The sequence below is a fragment of the Canis aureus genome, chromosome 8, assembly GCF_053574225.1.
Source record: "Canis aureus isolate CA01 chromosome 8, VMU_Caureus_v.1.0, whole genome shotgun sequence".
NCBI classification, from domain to species: domain Eukaryota; kingdom Metazoa; phylum Chordata; class Mammalia; order Carnivora; family Canidae; genus Canis; species Canis aureus.
The window spans coordinates 14,270,366-14,295,678 of NC_135618.1; the positions used below are offsets into that span (position 1 = coordinate 14,270,366).

A 25,313-nucleotide genomic window follows, 5' to 3' on the forward strand; every position below is an offset into this window, starting at 1 on the left:
AGGTTCAAAATCTATGGGACATAGCAAAAGCCATAGTAGGAGGGAAGTTTATAGCAATACAGGACTACCTCAAGAAACAAGACAGATTGCAAATAGACACTCCAACCTTATACCTAAAAGGAACTAGGGAGAAAAGCTCAAAGTTAGAAGAAAAAAATTAACAAAGATCATATTAATACGGGGTGCTTGGGTGGTTTGGTTGGGCATCTGCCTTCAGCTCAGGTCATGATCCTGGTGTCCTGGGATTGAACCCCTCATTGGGCTTCCCTGCTCTGCAGGGAATCTGCTTCTCCCTCTGCCCCTAACCCCTGCTCATGTCTTGTGCTCTCCCTCTCTCTCTCTCTCAAATAAATAAAAAAATATTTTTTAAAAAAGGTCAGATTAATAAGGAAGTAAATGAAATAATTTTTTTAAAGGCAGAGCAGTGAAGCACACAAATATTTCTTTGAAAAGATAAAGTTAATAAAACTTTAGCCAAACTCATCAAAGCAGAGGACTCAAATCAGAAATACAAGAACCAACAAACACAAATATTATAATAAACTATTACCAAAAAAGTCTATGCAAATTGGACAACCTAAAAGAAATGCATAAATTCCTAGAAATCTAGAACTTCCCAAAATTAAATCAGGAGGAAATAAAAAAATCTGAACAGACCAATTATAGCAACAATATTGAATTTATAATCCAAAATTGCCCAAAAAATAAAAATCCAGAACCAGATGTATTCACAGGTGAATTCTACCAAACACTGAAAAAAGAATCAATACCTAATTCTTCTCAAGCTCTTCCAAAAAAAGAACAGGGAGACTCCATGTTCATTATATGAGATCCTGACACCAAAATAAGATAAAGACAATACAAAAAAGAGAAACGATAGGCCAACTAAATATTAGCAAACAAATATTCAATATATTGTTGCAAATTTAATAATATATTTAAAAAATCATCTACCAAGAGCAAGTGGGATTTATTCCAGGGATGCAAGGATGGTTCAATATCCACATATTAACATATGCCAGAGTAACAAAATTAAAGATAAAAATCGTATGATCATAATAATAGATGCAGAAAATGCATTTGATAAAATTCAACATCCACTCATGACAAAAACTCTCAAAGTAGGTTTAGAGGTAACATACCTCAACACTATAAAGGCCATATGTGATAAAACCCACAGGTAAGATAATACTCAATGGTGAAAAACAGAGCTTTTCCTCTAAGTTCAGAAACAAGGACATCCACATTACTTTTATTCAATATAGTATTAGAAGTCCTAGCTGTAGCAATCAAACAAGAAATAAAAGGCATCCAACATTGTTCTAGATATACTTCCACAGGCAAGGGAAACAAAAGCAAAATAAACTGTTGGGACTACAACAAAATGAAAAGCCTTTGCATAGTGAAGGAAGCCATTAACTAAATGAAAAACCTACTGAATGGGAGATCTTTGCAAATGATTTATACAATAAGGGGTTAATATCCAAGATATATAAAAAAATGTACACAACACTCAAAACACAAATAGTCCAATTGCAAATGGGCAGAGGGGTCCCTGGGTGGTGCAGCGGTTTGGCGCCTGCCTTTGGCCCAGGGCGCGATCCTGGAGACCCAGGATTAAATCCCATGTCGGGCTCCCGGTGCATGGAGCCTGCTTCTCCCTCAGCCTGTGTCTCTGCCTCTCTTTCTCTCTCTCTGTGACTATCATAAATAAAAATTAAAAGAAAAAAAAAAAAAGAAAATGGGCAGAGGACCCGAATAGATATTTTTGCAAAGACATACAAATGGCTAACAGACACATGAAAAGATGCTCAACATTACTAATCATCAGGGAAATGCAAATCAAAACCACAAAGTCATATCACCTATCAGAATGACCCTGTCAAAAAGACAAGAATAAATATTGACAAGGATGTGGAGAACGTTGGTGCATTGTTGGTGAGAATGTCAATTGGTGCAGTCACTGGAAAACAGTATGGAGTTTACTCAAAAAAAATTAAAAATAGAAATTCCATATGATCCAGTAATTCACTACTCAGTATTTACCCAAAGAAAATGAAAACACTCATTCAAAAAGATACACATCCCTATGTTTATTGCAGAATTATTTACAAGAGTCAAGATATGTAGGCAATCCAAGTATCCATCGATACTATCCATCGTCCAAGTATCCAGACGAAAGGATAAAGGTGATGTGAGTTTGTGTCTGTCTCCCATTTTCTCCCCCTTCTTTCCTCATCCCCCCCTTCTCTCTCTCTCTCTCTCTCTCTCTCTCTATATATATATATATATATATATACACACACACACACACACACACACACACACACACACACGATATATGCGATGGAATATTTTTCAGCCATAAAGGGGAATGAAATCTTGCCCTTTATCATGGATGGGCCTAGAAGGTATGCTAAGTGAAATAAGTCAAAGACAAATACCATGTGATTCAGTCATATGTGGAATTTATTTTTTTTTAAGGATTTATTTATTTGTGATAGAGAGAGAGGCAGAGACACAGGAGGAGGGAGAAGCAGGCTTCATGCCAGGAGCCCGACGTGGGACCCGATCCCGGGACTCCAGGATCACGCCCCAGGCCAAAGGCAGGCGCCAAACTGCTGAGCCACCCAGGGATCCCCATATGTGGAGTTTAAGAAACAAAACAGGTGAACAAAAGAACAAACAAAAAACAGACTTCTAAACACAGAGAACAAACTTGTAGTTGCCAAAGGGGAGGTGGGTGGGAGGATGGGATAAATAAATTGGTAATATAAATTGTACTCAGATGAAAAGCCAAATTCTGCACTGACAAAATTCCCTTACCTACATAAAGCCACAGTGCTATCAATCCTTATATCATAAATTTTTCCAATGAATCTCAAATTCATATTGACCAATTGTAGCAAAATCACCTACTGTAGTTGGTAAAAATACAGTTCCTAGGCTCTATCCCAGACTTACTGAATCAATCTCTCAAGATATCTTAACAGTCAGGTGATTCTCAGATAGCATAAACCAGTGGCTCTAAACCTATTTATATGAAATAGAATATATATTTTATATGTATATATTTGCTACTTAGATTTTTAAATTTTTGAAAGGCAGGTATCATTTATTCACTAAATAGACAGTTTTTAACATTGAGTTAGAAAGGAGCTCTCATTATTTAGTCTTGTATGGTAGGTATATGTCATTTTATTGTGCTTCACAGATACTGCCTTTTTTTTTTTTTTTTTTTTTTTTTTTACAGATTTAAAGTTTATGGCAACCCTAAATCAAAAAAGTCTGTCAGCACCATTTTTTCCACAGCATTTGCTCACTTCATGTCTTTTTGTCACATTTTGGTAATTCTCACAATATAGCAAACTTTTTATTTATTCTGCTGATTTGTGATCAGTGATTTTTAATGTTGTTATTGTAATAGTTTTAGGGTGCCACAAACCATGCCCATGTAAGATGGGAAGCCATCCATAAATGTATGTTCTGACTCTCCATCCACTGGCTGTTGTTTCCCTGTCTCTCTTCTTGTGCCTCCCTACTCCCTGAGACATACAACATTAAAATTAGGCCAAATTAATAACACTACAATGGCCCTTAAGTGTTTAAGTGAAAGGGAAAGTCACACTTCTCACACTTTGAATCAAAAGCTAGAAATGATTAAGCTTAGTGAGGAAGGCATGTCAAAAGCTGAGATAGGCCAGAAGCTAGGCTTCTTGTCCTAAACAGTTAGCCAAGTTATGAAAACAAAAAGTTCTTGAAGGAAATTAAAAGCACTACTCTAGTGAATATATCAATCATAAGGAAGCAAAACAGCCATAGTGGAAAAAGTTGTATTGGTCTGGATGGAAGATCGAACCAGCCACAATATTCCCTTATGCCATAGCCTAATCCAGAGAGCAAGGTCTTAACTCTCTTCAATTCTGTGAAGGCAGGGAAAGGTGAGGAAGCTGCAAAAGTTTGGAGGAGCAGAGGTTGGTTCATGAAGCTTAAGGGAAGAAGCTTTCTCCATAACAGCAAAGTGCAAGGTGAAGCAGCAAGTGCTGATAGAAGATCTAGCTAAGATAATTAATGAAGATGGCTATACTAAACCACAGATTTTCAAGATTGGCAAAACAGCCTTCTGTTGGAAGAAGATGCCATCTAGGACTTCCATTAGCTAGAAAGAAGTCAATGCCTGATTTCAAGGCTTCATAGGACAGGCTGAGTCTCTTACAAGGGGTTAAAGTAGCCGGTGACTTTAAGTTGAAGCCAATTTTCATTGGCCATTCTGAAAATCCTAGGGCCCTTAAGGATTATGCTAAATCTACTCTGCCTGTGCTCTATAAATGGAACAACAAAATCTGGATGAGGGCATATCTGTTTTCAGAACATGGTTACTGAATGTTTTAAGCCCACTTTTGAGAACTGCTGAAGAAAGTTTCCTTTCAAAATTCGACTCTTCATTGACAATGTACTTGGTCATGGAAAAGCTCTGATGCAGATGGACAATGAGATGAATGTTGTTTTGTCATGTCGGCTAACACAACATCCACTCTGAAGCCCATGGATCAAAAAATCATTCCAAATTTCAAATATTATTTAAGAAACATATTTAGTAGGACTATAGTAACCGTAGACAGTGACTCTGCTGAAGGATCTGGGCAAAGTCCATTGAAAACCTGGAAAGGATTCACCATTCTAGATGCCATTAGGAACATTTGTGATTCACGGAAGGGAAAAATCAAAGTCTCTAATGTAAGAAGGGTTTGGACCAGGTGGGTTGATACCCACCCTCATGGAGGACATTGAGGGGTTTAAGATTTTCATGAAGTAACTAGATATGGTAGATCTAGCCAGAAAACTAGAATTAGAAGTGGAGCCTGAAGATGTGACTGAATGGCTGCAACCTTATGGTAAAATTTTCACAGATTAAAAAAAAAATTCCTTATGTTAAGATTTTATTTCTTTATTTGAGAGAGAGAGCAAGAGAGAGAGAGAACACAAGCATGGAGAGTGGCATAGGGAGAAGCAGGCTCCATCCCAGGACCCTGGTAGTATGACCTGAGCCAAAGGCAGGTGCTTAACCAGCTGAGCCACCCATGCACCCTGAGGAATTGCTTCTTATGGATGAGCAAATAAATTGGTTTCTTGAAATGAATCTACTGGTGAAGATGCTGTGAAGATTGTTGAAATGACAACACAAGGTTTATAAATTTAGTCAATAAAGCAACAGGATTTGAGAGAATTGACTCCAATTTTGGAAGAAGTTCTACTGTGGGTAAAATGCTATTAAATAGAATTGAATGCTATAGATAAATTGTTTGTGAAATGAAGAGCCCATCAGTGCAACAAACATCATTGTTGTTTTAAGAACTTGCCACAGCCTCCCCAAACTTCAGCAGCCACTATCCTGATCAGTCATACCATCAAGGTCAGGGCAAGACACTTCCCCAGAAAAAAGACTACAACTTGCTGAAAAGCTCAGATGATGGCTAGCATTTTTAGCAATAAAGTACTTTCAATTAAGGCATTTATATTATTTTCCAAATGCACACTCAGACTATAGTACAGTGTAAACATAACTTTATATGCACTGGAAAGCCAAAAAAATTCATTTGACTTGCTTTATTGCAGTGTATATGTGTGTTTAAAGACTTGGTTACCTTGGGGTGCCTGGGTTACTCAGTCTGTTAAATGTCTGGCTCTTAATCATGACCTCTTAATCAGGTCAGGATCTCAGGGTTGTGAGATCGAGCCCTGGTGCCAGGCTCTGTGCTGAGAGCACAGAGCCTACTTAGGATTCTCTCTTTCCCTCTCCCTCTGCCCCTCCCCTGCCTGCTCGCACCTGCGTGCTCTCGCTCTCTCCCAAAAGAAAAAAAAACAAGGCTCTTGGTTATCTTGATATGTGGCAAGGTTTGAGATCACTGATCCAGGGCCACATTAGCTTTTGTTATCCGTATATTGCTTAGCAGGGTGCCTTCTGTTGTGATCTGCTGTAATCATGCCCACTATGGCAGTGGGAAAGCCTTTTGCCATAATTGTCAAATTCTATGGAGTTTAGTCCTTTGAGACTTCTTGGACATAAGGTGCTTTGCAAGTGATTCAGAGCCTATGAAGCATGTGAAACGCTTCCCCAGAACTACCTCTACTCTTAGACAAGAGCTATTTCTGTCCTGCAACAGGTAAAAGCAGGGCCTGGATATGCTTTGCTGATTCTTACTGATCCAATTGCCTATTTAATTTCTCTAATCCTGCTGCAAGATAAGTAGGCCAAGCAGTCTCAATGTTGTATCTTCATATGAACAGAAAATAGACTTAACACCTTAAAATTCTGTAAAACTTTTCTAATGAGAACTTGAAAAAGTTCTGGAAAATATTCTTAGGATATATATGATGAAATTCTTTCCTAGTAAATAAAACAGATTCTATTAGTCACACCTTCATGAATACATTTTGATAGGGAAAATAAGGAGTTTCAAAAAAATAACAAATGGACTTTTACCTGTGATCCCTCAATTTCACGATGGAAAGAGTCTGCGGTTTCTTTAACTAAAGTGGTTAATGCATAATATTCAGTTGATAAACAATTAACGTCTTGCTCTATGTCTATATTAATTCCATCCATATATTGTATTTTGGCCAACTTAACTTTCTGAGCTATCCACGATGCTCTGAAAGTAGGATCAGTGATATCCTTTATAGGTGCATCTCCTATGAAAGAAATACACATTTTTGTGCATGTATGCTTTTTTGCAGTTTTATGACATTTATTTTACAAAACCTTTAAAACCTCTCATTATTTTGGAATATTAAGCCCCCAATTTAAATTTTCCAAATACAGAAACAATATACCAAAATAATAGAAAGTCATTACTCATCTTCAAACTAACCATTATGAATAATTAGTAAAGTCATTCTCAAATTAGAAGTAGAAATTGAAGACTATGACTAACTAGAAGTCATCATGCTAATTAGGATTCGCATTTTGCTCAAATCATAGTGGTTTATTTAATTCTTTAAAAATAACTTACCTGTAAAGTGAATTAAATAGTATCTAAGATTAGTTTTAGGAGGATACAATACTATACCAGATGAACGTGAAAAGGGAATGTTTTGGAAAGTCAGGATGGCAAACGATGCAAAGTAAATTTACCAATTGGCTGGACATATCTGGTAAAAACTGTAACTCACCTTTTAGCACTACTCTGGCTCCATGTGAATGAGCATAACACATAAGTTCTGGGTCATATTTCCCAAAAATTACCACAGTTGTAATCTGTGACCAATCATAGAACTTCCAAGTTTTATTTCCAACATGAAACACAAATACCTGCCAAAACAACAAAGAAAAGCATCATCACTTAAACCAAGAATACAATGCTGACCACCCAAAATAACATTAAACACTGATCGTGTACCAGGCATTAAGAGTACAACAGTGAACAAGAGATAGCTGCCCTAATATAACTGGTGGCAGGAGAAATTAGCCAGGCCTCGAAAGTATGGCTAGGCAGAAATAGTGGAAAGAGCTAAGGCCTAAAGACAGAGAAAGAGTGGTGATTTTGCAACTAAGTATTGCATATAGCTGACACCTAGAATTTGGAAGGAGATAGCAATAAGGAACCAAAGAGGGATGCTTGGGTGGCTCAGTGGTTGAGCATCTGCCTTCAGCTCAGGGCTTGATCCTGGGATCCGGGATGAGTCCCGTATTGAGCTCCCTATTGGGAGCCTGCTTCTCCCTCTGTCTATGTCTCTGTGCCTGTCTCTCTCTCTCTCTCTCTCTCTGTCTTTCATGAATAAATAAATAAATCTTTAAAAAGAAAAAAAAGAACCAAAGAGTGGTAGGCAGAATTATGTCATAAAAGACTTTGTAAATGTTCTTGAGAAATTAGTACATTATCCTGGGGGAAAGGGTCTTAAAAGGAGAATGTAAAATGGAGAATGTAAAAGGAGAATGTATACTTTATAGGTATGCATTTATATATGCATTTTAGAAAAATCCCTTCAGCTGAAGTGGGAAGAGAGACTAAAGCTGGGAGCAGAATAACTAGGAAAGTGTTGGAAGAATCCAGGCAAAAGATGACAACAACCTCAAATTAGCCTTGTAGAAAAGCAGAGATAAATAAGATAAATGAACAGATCTGGGAGATCCTAAGGGCAAAATTAACAGGACTTTGTGACTGATTAAATGAGTAAAGTAAGAGAAAGGGAGGTTGATTAATAACTCAAGCTTCTGGCTGCTGCAGATGGAGCCACTGCATCTATACAAATGTACCAGATGCTGTATTTACTATGAATGTTTTTTGGTGAAACAGACTTCTTAGACTAGTTCTAAGGTGGTGGATGTTATGTTTTACTACTATCCCCCCCCCTCAAATAATTCTAGAAGCCCAGAAGTCTCACTGATCATTTTATTCCAAATAAGGTGTTAATTTGTTGATATAGCAAATATTTATGAAATTCCAATAAGGTATAGGGAAGGTATATTACTAGACATTAGTGACAGAAGTTAAAGAGACCAGGTCCATTAGCTTTTGAAATAAATAGTGTTAAGGGCTGCACAGGAATGCAGATGGCCATGACAGTAAATAAAGAGGGCCTGCTACCCTGGTAGAGCAGGAAAACTTCTGGGAATTCCACACTTTGGGGGAAAACAAATCTAGGTAATGACCTACACACGATGGAGGGTTATGAACAAAAAGAGCATTCTCAGCAGAGAAAACAAAAAAGCGTGAATGTCTCAATACCTCGGAAGAATTCTGAATTGCTGGAACTAAAAGTATTAATGTGGCTGGAGCATAGAAATCCTGAGAGTACTTGAAATCAGATAAAACTAGTAAGGTAGGTAGTGACAAGATCAAGTAGGGCTTTGTAGATCACTGAGGATTTTGTATTTTATCCTAAGATGAATGGGAAAACATTAGAGTGTTTTAAGCAAGGGAGGGACTTAAGGTTTGCATCAACAAATGAGAAGGAGGGGGAGAGATTAATAATCAGTGGGCCACCATAAAGAGAATGGTTGGGTGAGGGGTGAGGGAGAACTAGGTATAATAATTAAACCAGACTTCTTAATTTTCTCAATTTCTTTAAATTTTTATTTTTTTACTTTTCAGAATTAACTATATATAACCCATTTTTCTCGTAGGCAATTGTCCACTAAAATAAAAATTACAAAATGTGAAATTGGAATGGCCCATTGTTTTTGGAGATTTTAGACTCATTTCCATCACAAACCTTATCCCCTATTTTAATTCTGATAATTAAGATTGAATTTATTTAAAAAAAATACTGAGAGCTTATAGTATAATAAAAATTCTAAACATATAACTGGATGAATCAACTGAAAATATAAGGGGAAAAAATAATGTAGTCTAATCTGTAGATTTATATTTGAAGAATATAGGCCAGCAGAGAAAAAGATCATTTACCATGAACATATGAATGAACAAAATTTTGCTGCTTTGAATAATTGATTTTCCAAATGCCCACAGATACTGCAGAATCCATGAAGCAATCCATTGGTTGCTACAATAAGTCAGATATTAGGTTTCCACACTAAATAGGTTCATTATAAGCACTTTACCACCTTTTTTCTTCTAAGCAATGTACAGATAACTTTTTACTGGCATTTAAGTGCTTCTGCCTCAAAATGTGTTAGATTAAGAACTGGAAATTGTCCCTGTGTTTACAAAAGAATTGCCCCCTGGACTGTTTGCCTTAAAAATAAAACCGCCAATTATTTTACCAGCCAGAAAATGGAGTTTATTTGGGAATAGCAGAGAATTACAGGACAAGCAAGTTATGGCAACAGCATTGGTAAATCTGTAGAACAAAGGAGAGGAATGCTCTTTTATAGAGGAAAGGGAGAAACTGAGAAGGTAAGCAAAAAGTTAACTGGAGTAAACTAGAAGCTTGAAATATAGTAGCTTTTCATTGGCTGAGTTGTGACAGTCTCTAATTATGTGGGCTTTCCTGGAGGAAAGGAAATAGTTGCTGAGATAGTAAAGTAGTATCCACCTGCAAGATACCCCTGCTTTTCCTGTCGGGTCTGCAATTGATGAGTGGTAGGACATGACAGCTCCCCCTGCTGGCCTCCCAACTCCATTCTTGTTAATTTTCACATTTCCCACTTTTGATCAAGATCTTTTTTTGAAAGCATCACTGATCAAGAGGAAGTTTTCTACATTCCTCAGTACCAGGTAGGACCTTCCCTGGTTGTTACATCTATATTGGAGGGAAAGTACTTATATAGTTGGAAAGTATTTGAAGTCATATTTAAATAACAAGGAAGATTAGGCAGGAGAAACTCTCAGGTACTCCCATTTAAAGTTAATATCTACTCAAGGTCCTAAGTGTTAGACATCATCTTGAAGGGTTGAGCTGCATCACGTTAGTGAATACAACTTTTTTTCAAGTCCAACAGACAAAACAGAAGTAACATACCAATTCCAAATTGTTTAATGGTTCTAAACCAAGAATCTAGTTCTGGAAGTAGCCACTGAAATATTTATTGACACTCCCAACTTGCACTGCATTGACACTCTCTGTATGAACGCAAACCTGGAGCCAAGTATGCCTCCTGGAAGACCCCACTTAAAGAGACCATGACAACTGAATCATAAATACTACGAGACCGCACCAAAAGAATTAACTAAGGCATCTTGAGAAGTTACAGTGCAGTTATAAACATGAAGTAATAGCTGATGAACTTTTTGCAAAACAGCACAACTTCAAAGATGTTCTAAAACAGTATTGCTATCTCAAAAGACTGGAATTAAATGTGTTATTGAAAATATAGTCTGTGGTTGCAAACTCAGGAACCATGAATCTGAAGAAGAATCCAGTTAGTTAATAGTTCAGTGGAAAGACTTTTGTGAATTCTGAACTTTCTAACCCTTCAAAGATAAAGTGAAAAGCTAATTTGTCCCAGAATCATGATGAGGCTGTTTCCAAAAAGCTATAATTAAAAAATTAAAAAAAAAAAGAGGTTCCCCTTTCCATAAGGGCTTGGGGAATACAGAGGCAGCAGTGTCCTCCCACAAAAAAAAAAAAAAAAAAAAAAAAAAAAAAAAAAAAAATATAGGGGCACCTGGGTAACTCAATGGTTGAGCATTTGCCTTTAGCTCAGGTTGTGATCCCAGGGTACAGAGCTTGAGTTCTGCATCAGGCTCCCTTGCAGGGAACCTGCTTCTCCCTCTGCCTATGTCTTTGCCTCTGTCTGTATGTCTCATGAATAAATAAAATCTTAAAAAAAAAAAAAAAAAAAAAGCACCAATGGTGAGTAAAAGATATACAGGCCTGGTCTAGACATCTTGGGGAAACTGTCTCATCATTTTCTTCTTCAATTCCAGGAAATCTTTATTTTCATGTCATCATATGGTGTGCAGAACAAGTCATGGTTTGGTGCTTTCTTTAGATGTATCACATGAATCCAAGAGTCCATTCCGTGAAGTTTTGTGGCACAAGGGTTGGTTTGCAATTCCTGATAAGGGCCTTTCCAGTGAGGTAGAAGACTTTTTATGGAGGTGGTTTTTTCCAACAAAACCTCCTAAGAGTGCATAGTGAAAAGATTGCTCTACTTAAGTATGTTTATTTTTGAACCCAGTAGATGACCCAAAGACTGAAAGAACATACTCTTCACAGCTAAATATAAAAAAAAGAGGGTACATCAAAGAGGGTAAGAAGGATAGAGAGGTGATCAGGATCCAAACTGACCCACAGGGGTGACTGTGGGAGGGAGGGATGCAATAGGTAGAGGTTGCAGTAGGGAAGAGACCCCACATCAGTACCCCAGGCACAGGGAACCCACACTGGGAAGACAAATCCCCGTAACATTTGACTTTGAAAATGGGAGGGGCCAAGTTTCATGAGTTCTTATAATCAAAGGGTCTTAACACCTGGAACTTAAAAACAACTGGTTTGGCTCCAAGAGAACCAGAGGGCAACAGGAAACAGTTCTCACCCTTAAAGAAAGCCCACCAAACAGCCCCTATAAGATACAGCACAGAACAGCAGTTTGAAAAACATGAGGGGTATACAAGAAGATTTACTTAATCTCAGAGGGTATGTTGGAGGGACCAGGATCTTTGGGAGACTTCAATCACAAAAGAGTTGGTAGACACTTATTTCGTTCCCCTAGCCTAGATACACAGCTGCAGAAAACAATGCCAAAGAACATTCTCTACCTGGCTTGCTAACAGCATGCCTCACCCCCTACATTCTTCTGTAGATCTGTCCCTTCAAACTGGCTGGCCTTAGCAGGAATTTTCCTGGATGGCTGCAGCTCCTTTCCCACTCCTCCAACACAGACCTGCTGGTACCACACATCCTGCTCCCACATTCTCCTGCAGACTCACCCCCTCCAGCTTAAACCTGAGCCCATCCAAAGTGGTTGCACAAACCTGGCAGTCTACAAGCAGCCCCAAGAGAGGCTAGTACCACTCCAAAATGACTCCTGCCTGTGGGAAAGAGGAAAAGAACCACACAGACCCACAACTGTGGCCCTAGCAGTGGGCTAGGGGCAGACATCTGGTGGTCCTGCCCACTAAACAAAGCTTCTCAGGGTCCTATAATTCCATGCTACTGCATCCCTAGCAAACACCCAGTCAAACTGAAGCCAAAGGTAGTCCCAGATTGGCCCTCTAACAACACAGGGACTAAGCCCTGCCCACAACAGGCAAAAAGAGCCATTGCAAATGACTGGACTGAAGGCAAACATAGCTCAGCCATAATAGCAGGGTGCATGCAACACATACAAGAGACACCTCTGAAGCCACCAGGTTCTGATGAATAGGGGACCGCAGAGTACTACAGAACTACTTATTCATAAGGCCACTACTTTTAAGAGCAGGTGATGTAGCTGACTTTCGTAACACAGAAACAGACAGAGTTAGTCAAAATGAGGATAGAGAAGAATATGTCCCAATGAAAGAACAGAAAAAAAAAAAAACACAGAAAGAGATCTAATGAAACAGATAAAATAGATGCCCAATAGAGAATTTAAAGTGACAGTAGTAAAGATACTCACTGGACTTGAGAAAAGAAGTGAAGGACTTCTGTGAGACTCTCAAAGAGAAAACATAAAGAACCAATCAGGTTCTTTTATATAACCTTTTATTTTTTTAAAGATGTTATTTATTTATTCATGATAAACACACGGGGGTGGGGGGGGCAGAAGCAGGCTCCATGCAGGGAGCCTGACATGGGACTCAATCCTGGGACTCCACACCCTGGGCCGAAGGCAGGTGCTGAACCGCTGAGCCACCCAGGGATCCCCTACTTCTTATAAGAGCCCAATAACAAAACACAAGAAGGAATAAACAGTAAACTAGAAGAAACATAATCAGTGACATGGAGCACAGAGTAATGGAAAGCAATCAAGGTGAACAAGAGACCAAAAGAAATTGAAGAGGACTCAACAACACCATCAAGCATAATAACAGCTGCATTATAGGGATCCCGGAAGAGAGAGAAAAAGTGACAGAAAATGTATTTGAAGATGTAATAGCTGGAAACTTCCTGAATCTGGGGAAGAAAACAGATATCCAGATGCAGGAGTCACAAAGAGCCCTTAACAAAAATCAAGCCAAGGAGGTCCACATCAAGACACATAGTAATTAAAATGGCAAAAAGTAGGGATGTCTGGGTGACTTAGTTGGTTAAGCATCTGTGTTCAGCTTAGGTCATGATCCCAGGGTTCCAAGATTGAGCCCCACGTTGGGCTCCCTGCTCAACTAGGACTCTGCTTCTGTCTCTGTCCCTCTGTCTCTCTCTCTCTCTCTCTCAAATAAGATCTTTTTAAAAATGGCAAAAAGTCATGGTCAACAGAATATTAAAAGCAGCAAGAGAAAACAGTTTACATACAAGGGAAATCCCATAAAATCACATAAAGTTATCAACTGATTTTTCAGCAGAAACTTTGCAGGCCAGAATACAGTGGCATGATATATTCAAAGTGCAAACAAAACAAAACACCTTGCAACCAAGAATACTCTATCCAAAAGGGCTGTCATTCAAAATTGAAAGAGAGAGAGTTTCCCAGACAAATAAAAGTTAATGGAATTCATTACCACTAATCCACTGGTATAGGAAATGTTAAAGGGCACTCTGAGTGGAAAGGAAAGAGAAAAGTAGGAAACATGAGATCAATAAAATTATCTATAAAAAAAAAAAAAACAACCGAAGGATTCACAAAATAAAAGGATGTAAAATAGGATACCATATCCTGAAGAATAGAAGAGTTTTAAAAACTTAGTGCTTTCAGAATGGATTCAAACTTAAGTGACAATACACTTAATATAGACTGCTATATGCCTAAGATGTTATATATAAACCTAATGGTATCCAAATCAAAAATCAGAAATAGATATACAAAAAATAAAGGAATCCAAGTATATCATTAAAGCCAGCAAATCATGGGGGAAGAAAGCAAGTGAAGAGAGGAACAGAAAAACAACTGAAAAGTGACAAAATGGCAATAAGTATATAACTATCAATAATTAGTTTGAATGTAAATGGACTAAAGGCTCCAATCAAAAGATAAAAGGCGACAGAATGGATAAAGCAAGACCCAGGGCACCTGGGTGGCTCAGTTGGTTGAGCATCTGACTCTTGATCTCAGCTTATGCATTGATCTCAGGGTCATGAATTCAAGCCCCACACTGGGCGTGGAGCCTACTCAAAAAAAAAAAAAAAAAAAAAAAAAAGCAAGACCCATCTATATGCTTCCTATAAAAAACTCATTTTAGACCTAAAGACACATGTAGATTAAAAGTGAAGGGATTGAAAAGCATTTCCCATTCAAATAGAAGTGTAAAGAAAATCGAGGTAGCAACACTTTGTATCAGAGAAAAGACTTAAAACAAAGAATATAACAAGATACAAAGACACTATATAATAAAAGGGACAACCCAAAGAGAAGATATAACAAATGTAAACATTTATGCACACAAGAGAGGACACAGATACATAAAGCAGCTAACAACATACAGGAAGTAATCAATAGCAATACAATAATAGGAAGGGATTTTAACCCTACTTACATCAATGGATAGATTATCTAAATAGAATTAATAAGTGGCTTTGAATGACACATTGTATCAGAGAGTTCTAATAAATATATTCAGAACATTCCATCCTAAAACAGCAGAATACACATTCCTTTCAAGGGCACGTGGAACATCCTTCAGGATAGACACATATGAGGTTGCAAAATAAGTCAATGAATTCAAAAAGATAGAAGTCATACCACGCATCTTTTTTTATCACAATGCTATGAAACTATAATCAACCACAAGAAAAAAATCTGGAAAGACCACAAATACATGGAGGTTATAATATGCTACTAAATAATGAAGGGGCCAACCAAGAAATCAAAGAAGAAAAAAAAAACTGGAGACAAATGAAAATGAAAACACAACCATCCAAAATGTTTGGGATGCAGCAAAAGCTGTTCTCAGAAGAAAGTTTAGAGCCATAGAGGCTTGTCTATTGAGAAAAATCTCAAATACAACCCAACTTTACACCTAAAGGAATTAGAAAAAAGAACAAAGCCCAGAACCGATAGAAGGAAGAAAACAATAAAAATTAGAACAGAAATAAGTGAAATGGAGACTTTAAAAACAGATCAATGAAATCAGCATTACTTTGAAAAGATCAGCAAAATCAATTCTACTAAAACCATCAAAGGAAAGAAGAAAATGAAAGAAAGGAAGAAAGGGAAAGGAAGGAAAGAGAAGAGTCAATCTGAAATGAAAGAGGAAAAGTAACAGCTGGCACCACAGAAATACAATTTGCCAACAATTGGACAACCTAGAAGAAATGGATAAATTCCTAGAAACACATAATCTCCTAAGACTGAATCATGAAGAAATAGAGAATTTGAACAAACTGATTACTAGCAATGAAATTGAGTTAGTAATCAAAAAATGCCCAACAAATAAAAATTCAGGACCAGATGACTTCACAAGTGAATTCCACCAATTAAAGAAGAGTTAATATCTAGTCTCAAACTATTCTAAAAAAAAAAAGAAGAGGAAGGAAAGCTTCCAAATTCATTCAGTGAGGCCAGCATTACCCAGATACCCACACCAGACAAATACAGAACAAAAAGAAAGAAAAGAGAAAAGGAAAACTAAACTACAAGCCAATATGTCTGGTGAACATAGATGCAAAACATTCCTCAACAAACTATTATCAACCAAATCCAGCAATACATTAAAAATTAATTTCCCATGATTAAGTGGGATTTATTCCTGGGCTAGAAGAGTGGTTCAATAGCCACAATCAATATGATATATGACATCAACAAGAGAAGGGATAAGAACTATATGATCATTTCAATAGTTCATAAAATGCATTCAGCAAAGTACAACATCCATTCAACCATAAACAAAATAAATTTAGAGGGAAAATACCTCAACATAATAAAGGCCAAGTAAGAAAAACCCACAGCAAACATCATATTCAATGGTGAAAAATTGAGACCTTTTCTCCTAAGATCAGGAACAAGACAAGGATGTTCACACCACTTTTAGTCAACATAGTACTGGAAGTCCTAGTCATAGCAATCAAGCAAGAAAAAGAAATGAAAGCATCCAAGTTGGTAAGGAAGACCTAAAATTGTCACTAGTTGCAGATGACATACTACATATAAAAAACTCTTAAAAACTTCACCATAGGGGATCCCTGGGTGGCGCAGCGGTTTGGCGCCTGCCTTTGGCCCAGGGCGCGATCCTGGAGACCCGGGATCGACTCCCATATCGGGCTCCCGGTGCATGGAGCCTGCTTCTCCCTCTGCCTGTGTCTCTGCCTCTCTCTCTCTCTCTCTCTCTCTGTGACTATCATAAATAAAAAAAAAAAAAACTTCACCATAAAAACCTAATTCAACTGATAAATTAATTCCGTAAGATTTCAGGATATAAAATCAACATAGAGAAATCCATTACATTTCTATACACTAATAATGAAGTAGCAGAAAGAGAAATTAAAACAATCCCATTTACAATCACACCAAAAATAATACCTAGGAATAAACTATTCCAAGGAGGTGAAAGTCTTGTACTCTGAAAATTATAAAACACTGATGAAAGAAATAGAAGGCAACAAAAATTGAAAGCTATTCCATGCTCGGGGATTGAAAGAACCAATATTGTTAAAATCCATACTGCCCAAAGCAAACTACAGATTTAATGCAATCCCCACCAAAATACCAACACCATTTTTCACTGAACTTGAATACTAATAATATTTCTATGGAACATAAAAGACCTCAAATAGCCAACATAATCTTAAAATTAAAAAAAAACTGGGGAATCCCTGGGTGGCACAGCGGTTTAGCGCGTGCCTTTGGCCCAGGGCGCGATCCTGGAGACCTGGGATCGAATCCCACGTCGAGCTTCCGGTGCATGGAGCCTGCTTCTCCCTCTGCCTATGTCTCTGTATCTCTCTCTCTCTCTCTCTCTCTCTCTCTCTCTGTGTGACTATCATAAATAAATTAAAAAAAAAAACTGGGGGTATTACAATCCCATATTTCATGATATACTGTAAAACTGTAGTAATCAAAACAGTATGATACTGGCACAAAAACAGACACATAGATCAATGGAACAGAATATAGAGCCCAGAAATAAAGCCACAATTATATAGACATTAATCTTTGACAAAGGAGGCAAGAATATGCAATGGGAAGACAGTCTCTTCAACAAATGATGTTGGGAAAATTGGACAGCTACATGCAAAAGAATGAAACTAGACCACTTTCTTATAACATACAGAAAAAAAGAAAAAAGCCTCAAAATGGATAAAAGACCTAAATGTGAGACCTGAAACCATAAAAATCCTAGAGGAGAATATAGGCAGTAATTTCTCTGACGTTGGCCATAGTAATATTTTTCTAGATAGATCTGAAGCAAGAGGGAAAAAAGCAAAAATATACTACTGGGACTACATCAAAATAAAAAGCTTCTGCACAGTGAAGGAAACAATCAACAAGCACTAAAATGTTTTCCCAACCTACTGAATGGGAAAAGATATTTGCAGATCATATATTCAGTAAAGGTCAGTATCCAAAATACATAAAGAACTTATACAACTCAACACCAAAACCCCAAGTTATCCAATTTAAAAATGGACAGACAAAAAAAAATAATAAAATAAAATAAATAAAAATAAATAAAAATAAAAAAAATAAAAATGGACAGACAACATAAACAGACATTTGTCCAAAGAAGACTTTCAGATGAAAAGTTGCTCAACATCACTAAGCATCAGGGAAATTCAAAGCCAAATCACAGTGTCACCTCACACTTGGCAGAATGGCTGACATAAAACACACACACACACACACACACACACACAAGAAACAAGTGTTGGTGAGGTTGTGGAAGAAAAGGAACCCTCATGCCCTCTTGGTGGGCATGCAAACTGGTGCAGCCACTGTGGAAAACAGTATGGAGCTCCTTCAAAAAATTAAAAATAGAACTTCCCTATGACCCAGCAATTCCACTGAAAACACTTAATTCAAAAAGATATATGCACCCTCATGTTTATTACAGTTTTATCTACTGCAATAGCCAAATTATGGAAGAAGCCCAAGTGTCCATCGATAAAGATGCTTTGTGTATACACACACACACCCCCTCTGCCATCAAAAAGAATATCTTGCCATTTGCAATAATATGGATGGATCTAGAGGATATAATGCCAAGTGTAATAAGTCATAGAAAGACAAATACCATAGTATTTCACTCATATGTGGAATTTAAGAAAGAAAAAAAGACCGAAAAAAAATCACTGTTTGGACACAGGAACCATTTAAAATTTTATTTCCATTGGAGGTAAAGACAGCCCATCGTCCCCATAATATTCCAAAGTCATGGGCAGCCTGGGTGGCTCAGCGGTTTAGCACCGCCTTCGGCCCAGGGTGTAATCATGGAGACCTGGAATCGAGTCCCATATTGGGCTCCCTGCATGGATCCTGCTTCTCCCTCTGCCTGTGTCTCTGCCTCTCTCTCTCTCTCTGTGACTATCATAAATAAATAAAAATTAAAAAAATATATATATATATTCCAAAGTCATGAGCTACCCTAAAAACATACCAACGAACAGTATAAATGTTTGCAATTTTACCCTTGGCTAAGGTATGAACTCAGGTAAGGATATATGGCTCAGCCTATTGGGCTGAAGTATCCAAAATGTAAGGTTGCTGTTTCAGTGAATTCAAAAGGAGTTGCAATAGGATCCTCAGTATGATATTTACCATTTTCATCCTTTAGATAAGAAACATCAGTAAACTATGAAACACCTGCACAGATTAGAGGAGTTTCCTGTAAATTGTAACAAGGATTCAAAGGTAATCTGTCAACACTAAGCAGTCATGAGGGGTTTCATCTGGATTCAAATGTAGTCCTTATTCTGAGATCAGGTGCTTCGAGTGTCAAACCTGAGTTTGAGCAAACTGTTTTTCTTTGGACACTTTATGTCCCTTTCAGGCCAAAAGTTTCAATAGGTGGATGCTTTTTTCCTATGAAGAGGTTTGAGAAGGGGAGTAGAGAAGCAAATCATCTATGTATTATAACAAGGTAGAGCCTGCAAAAAACTTTATATCATCCAAATCAGCTTTTAAGATTCATGAAAAGTAAAAAGGACTCTTTGTGAAACCCTGGGACTTTACTGTTCAGGTATATTTCCATTCTTCTCCAATGAAAGCAAAACATGGGCTATCCTCATTAACTGGAATGCTAAAAACATATTGTATAAATCAATTACAGTGAAAATTTTGCTTTCAGTGAGAATGGATGTTAGTGGCTATGGGAGTTAGAATAGCAGAATGCCAAGAAACAACAATGTTATTTATTGCTCATAGATCCTGGACAAACCTTCATCCTTAGTTATTGGGTGTTCTCATAGGTAAAATAGGGGTATTGCAGGCACTAGTTCAGGGGATAATGAAGCCCCAAGTACTGTAATATTCTATTATGGACTTGAGGTCTCCTTGAGAGGCTTACGTATTAGGTATTAATTATGGGAGAGGTTTTAATGGATCTATTTGAATCTTGATGGGAGGTGCACTGTGGATTTTGCCAATATCGGTTAAAGCTTTTGCCCATAAAAAGGACGGTAGCTCAGCCAATAGAAATAAATAAAAGATGTTGAAGGGTCATTTAACTTCCCTGGTTGGGTATTTTTATTACTGTTGTCAAACTGTAAAATTATTTCTCCCTTTTGAGAAAAATCTTGGCATGGTACTTTTCTAAGAAATCTCAGCCCAATAACTAAGGAGAAAAAGGGTATGTCCCAAAGGGCCTAGACAAAAGGGAAAAGATTCAGAAACAGGATCTTGTTGAGGTTTCTTAGAGACCCCCCACTATTTGAACTGTTTTAGTTTCCTAAGGCAGGGGCTGCTCTGTAGCAGTGGGGTTAAGCACTGAGAGAGTAGCTCTGGTATCAATAAAGACACATTTTTCATTTCCAGTCTGGTTTCTCTGCAGCCAGTTAAGAAGGAGGATTGAGAACAGCCCCTATAATTCCCTGGAGCTCTGTTACTGGGAATTAAGAGGACATTGGGAAGGCCAACTAGAAAGCTGAAGGTACCTGGAATACTTAAATTCATAAAACTTTTTTCCAATGCCTGGCTCTTTAGAGCAGTAACAACAAAAACTACAGAGATTTTGGTTTTGTTTACAGGCTTTCATTTGCAGGAGTTGAAAATTGAGAATTTTAGCAGTCTTTTAGGTTCATCTAGGATGTAAGTGAGCAGATTTGCCAAATTAACTAAATCTGGAGTGGTAAGTTTCCTAATTCATCCTGATTCTTTTAACTAAAAGAGAAAGATTCCAGTTAAGCCCATTAATAAACAGAATGAAATGCTACCCAGGTGGATTAAACATTTACAGGAAGACCAGAATGTTCTTAAAATACAATCTGGAGTTGATTGTAATAGCCATGTGTTCATGACCTTTTGTGTGTGCAAGCATGAATCTTGTTTCGATCAGTAGGCTTAACAAAAACTACTCTAATTGCTCAGTAGAGATTTCCAGCGAATGTTCTAGCATCTTGCCAGAGGTTTCTCTAAATCACCTTCAGGATGTTACTTTAGGTCTAGTTTCATCCAATATTTGGCCTGGTCTTCACCACCAGGCAGTTGGACTAATTAATATAAATCTGAGAAATGAACTTGGTAAGTGTGAATAACTATGCTAAATTCAAATTCTTCAGCAAATGTATGGAGGTCCTCAGTCACTTTTGGAAACTTTATGGCTCACAATTCAGCCTTAATCTGGGAAACATAAGAAACTTGGGTTTTGTTTAGGTTCTCATAAGATTTCACTTTAAAGAGGAAGTTTTGGGGCGCCTGGGTGGCCTTAGGCTTCAGCTCAGGTCATGATCTCAGGGTCCTGGGATCAAGCCCAATATTGGCTCTCTGCTCAGTGGGGAATTGTTTCTCCTTCTCCCCCTCCAGTTCATTCTCTCTCTCAAATAAAAATCTAAAAAAAAAAAAAAAAAAAGTTTTTAAAGAAGAACAAGGTTTTAATAGGCTCAGGAGAGGGAAGAGGGGACAGATTCATGTCTGCAAAGAAGATGAGGAAGGCAAAAGGGACCTCAGAAGCCATTCTGACTCCTTTCAATTGTTTGCCTCAGCAAAGAATCCTGAAAACATCTGGAAGCCTCAAGGTACCATTTAAAATAAGCATCCCATTCAGTTTTTTGTTTGGGGTCATAGCTTTCTAATTTTGAGTAAAACAAGTTTGAGGAGATGAAAATTCCCCATAATGGCCATTGTTAATTCTACATTTTGGTTAAGTCAGTCCATTTAGAGAGCATAGTTTAAAAACAAAGCTGGATAGAGTCTGGTCCAGACTGGTGACTGGGATCCCATTTCTTCAAGGATTTTCTCTAAAGAGAAAAATTCCTAAAAAGTAGTTTCAACAGGAACAGTTTGTTTCAGAAGGAATCAGACCTAAGGCCATTCCCATCCCCAGGAGGAACAGTCCAGTTCCAAACAAGAGTCCTACCAAAGGCCAAGTGAGTACCGCAGAAAACAAAAATAAGGTCTTAAACCCCAAATAATGTATGGAAAACTCAAAGTGTGGAGCTTATAATCCAGGACAAAATTTACCCTCAAACCCCAGGGTGGGTGAGAAAGCAATGAGCTCAGGCTCAGAGGGTACTGGTACCTGTTTGCTCAGTAGCCTCAGAGCTCTTGGGGGTCTTATCTGGATCCCACTTTTGCTAAGTAATGTTAACCTTAAAAATTAAACTGTTGGCTATTTTACCAGCAAAGAAGTGTTTATTTGGGAATAGCATAGAATTGCAAACCAGGACAAACAAGCTACAGCAAAACCACAAAACAAAGGAGAGCAACACTCATTTATAGAGGAAAAGGGGAAGTTAGGAAAGCTGTTATAAACAAAAAAAAATTGGAGTAAACTGGGAGTTTGAAGTATACTGGCTTTTCATTGGCTGAATTGTAGCGACATCTCATTAGTTGGGCTGTTGCCAGGAAGGAGCCTTTCTTCCCCAGTGACGGTAATAAGGTAGGACCCACCTGCTAGATACCCCTGGCTCTCCCTACTTGGTCTGCAACTGACAAGGATCTGAGAGCTCCCCCTGCCTGGCCTTCTGACTCTATTCAAAAGGAATGTCTTTTTTTTTTTTTTTTTTAATCTAAATTTTAGTTAGTGAACATACAGTGCATTATGGGTTTCTGGAGTAGAATTCAGTGATTCATCACTCACAAGACCCATTGCTCATTATAACAAGTGCCCTCTTTAATACCCAAGAAACAGCAGGTGTTAGAGGGGATGCAGAGAAAGAGGAACCCTCTTGTGCTGTTGGTGGGAATGCAAACGGATGCAGCCACTCTGGAGAACAGTATGGAGGATCCTCAAAAAGTTAAAGGTTTCCTTCTATTAATTTTTATAGGATTAAGCCTTTCCTCTAACTCCTGTTGTAGTCATCAAACTCTAGGTGTCAGGTGGTTCTCATTTTGCCTGTGAAAGGTGCCTGATTAAAGTTACTCAAAGCATTATAAATTGTCAGATGAGTAAAAGGAAAATTATTTTTACCACCCTTCTTGGGTTGTTTCGAGGTACCTAAAAGAAAGGGCTGGTAGACAGGAAAAAAGAAAGGTAAGTGGAACATTCTGCTTTCCAATGTACTGTTGTTGGAGTGCCGAGATTCTTTCATTCTAAATATTCTCTTGGAGAACAATGAAACTTGCTACTTAGGAAATACCTCATTATCCTACCCCCTTGCTAGTATGCCCAGAGTGCCACCTGGATGGCACTGCAGGGCCGTGAAAGGAACTTGCATTTGGGATCACACCTGAGTTTGAATACCTGCCTGCCTCTTTCAGGCAGGCACTGTGACACCAGGAAGAGTTACTCAACCTCTCTCAGCTTCCTCATCATATGATGAAGGCATCCAAAAAGAGGCCCTCAGTCAGCGGTCAAAATTGGTGACTGCACCCACACCACTTCTTCTTAGGGCTCACCCTAAAGCCCTTCTTAGGGCTTTACCCTAAATTTTTACTCGGCCCTAAGGACAGACCCAGAGGGGCAAGAGAGAGGCACTGACCTCAAAATCAGGGTGGTCGGTGATGGGTTGGCACAATGCTGGATCCTGGCAAGGACAGTGGGCCCCTGCCCAGAATGGCAGCAACAGTGGCAGCAGCAGCAGGGTGAGCCCCAGGATGCCATGTGGTGGGTGGGCGAGGAGGCACAGGCGACCAAGCTGTGGCAGGGACATGACGGTTTCTCTACCTGCTGGCTCAGGTCAAGACTCTCAGCAAGCTCTAAACCTGCCTGGGGGTTAGAGCAGACTTGGGAGGGGCTGACATGGGAAGGGCTGGGCAATCTTAGCCAATGGGGACATGAAGGCGGGGTGAAGGAGAAAGACTACCGTGAACATGGTAACTGGCAAGCCAGTGCCTCAGGCCCCCAGCAGACCTGTTGGGTAGAAGTACCACTTACACCCCCTCAACACTCTGCACCTGTCTTTATATCATGGCTGTTTGTACTCCTCGTGCAATTTGAAAGTGGAGGAGGGGGGATCCTGGGTGGCTCAGCAGTTTAGTGCTTTTGACCCAGGGCATGATCCTGGAGATCTGGGATCGAGTCCCACATCAGGCTCCCTGCATGGAGCCTGCTTCTCCCTCTGCCTGTGTCTCTGCACAGCCCCCCTCCCCCCACCGCCGGTCTATCATGAATAAATAAAATCTTTTTTAAAAAGTGGAGGAGGCCCCATGAAGGGAGAAATAGGGGGCCTTGATAGGGATGACTGAGCACCACAGTTGGAATGGGGGTGGTAGTTCAGGAGCTTTCCTGGTGTGCTCTGAAACTAGCCCCCCCCCCCCACACACACACACACAGGGCAGGGGGAAAGTGAAGAAGAGATAGGTTGGCAGGTGGCAGTTTTCATAACAACAAAGGGAACTTACACATGAGGTTTGTCTTGGGCAACAGCAAGATGAATGGATCCCTGTAGTGGCCCTCCAAGTCTTAAAAAGCTTATAAAGGGACCCTAACTGGGCTCAGTCACATACACCATGCAGGTGTTTTCAACACCACATCACTATCTCAAGGCTATGTTCTTGGAACAGCCTCTGGGAGTGGGAAAGACAAGTAGAACCTACGTTCCAAGGACAGAAGAAAGGGTGAAGAGCCTCAAAGTGTTCACAGGTCAATCGACAGTTGTGTTTTTTTTTTTTTTTAAGATTTTGTTTATTCATGGGAGACACAGGCAGAGGAAGAAGCAGGCTCCCTGCAAGGAGCCTGATGCAGGATTTGATCCCAGGACCCTGGGATCATGACTTGAGCCAAAGGCACTCAACCACTGAGCCACCCAGGTGCCCTCAGGCATGTCTTTTTGATGACATTCACCAACACTCTACCCCTGGTAACTGGTTCTTACAATCCTGTGTGCCCCCTCTTCCAGAAAGAGTGGTCATGAAGGGGTTTCATTAAGATGGCACTGGCTTTTCTGGTGGCTATCTGCTGCACTGGAGGCAGACACCAGAGCAACAGTACAGGTACAGTAAGAGAAAACACAGATTAAGACAATAATTCCCCAAATTAGTCACAAGTCTATCAAGAGTCCTAGGATCCAAACCATCAATTTATTAAATCTTCTAGGCTGGGAGTTGAATCACTCAGGACATTTACCTGTGTCCTCACGTGATTTAATAAGAATGATACATTAGCAGACTCATTAGGTATGAGCTCAGAACATTTTGTTTTGATAATGGCACAGGTGCCTCCTTGTGAGGTAAAAATGTCCAAGGCCATCCTGTTTTAGAGAACAGTTTTTCTCATTAGAGTCATTTCACTGTT

General features: G+C 38.8%; 1 protein-coding gene across 1 annotated transcript in view; it reads right to left on the reverse strand.

Moving 5' to 3' along the window:
- Positions 1-23,965, reverse strand: part of CTBS (chitobiase) — a 35,858-nt gene extending 11,893 nt beyond the window's left edge. The window contains exons 1-3 of the mRNA XM_077905233.1: positions 23,560-23,965; positions 7,174-7,312; positions 6,485-6,693 (exon numbers count right to left, since the gene is read on the reverse strand). Of these exons, the coding sequence (XP_077761359.1) occupies positions 6,485-6,693; positions 7,174-7,312; positions 23,560-23,730 (519 nt within the window). The 5' untranslated portion in view covers positions 23,731-23,965. The remainder of the gene's footprint in view (positions 1-6,484; positions 6,694-7,173; positions 7,313-23,559) is intronic.
- Between the last annotated feature and the right edge of the window lie 1,348 nt (positions 23,966-25,313).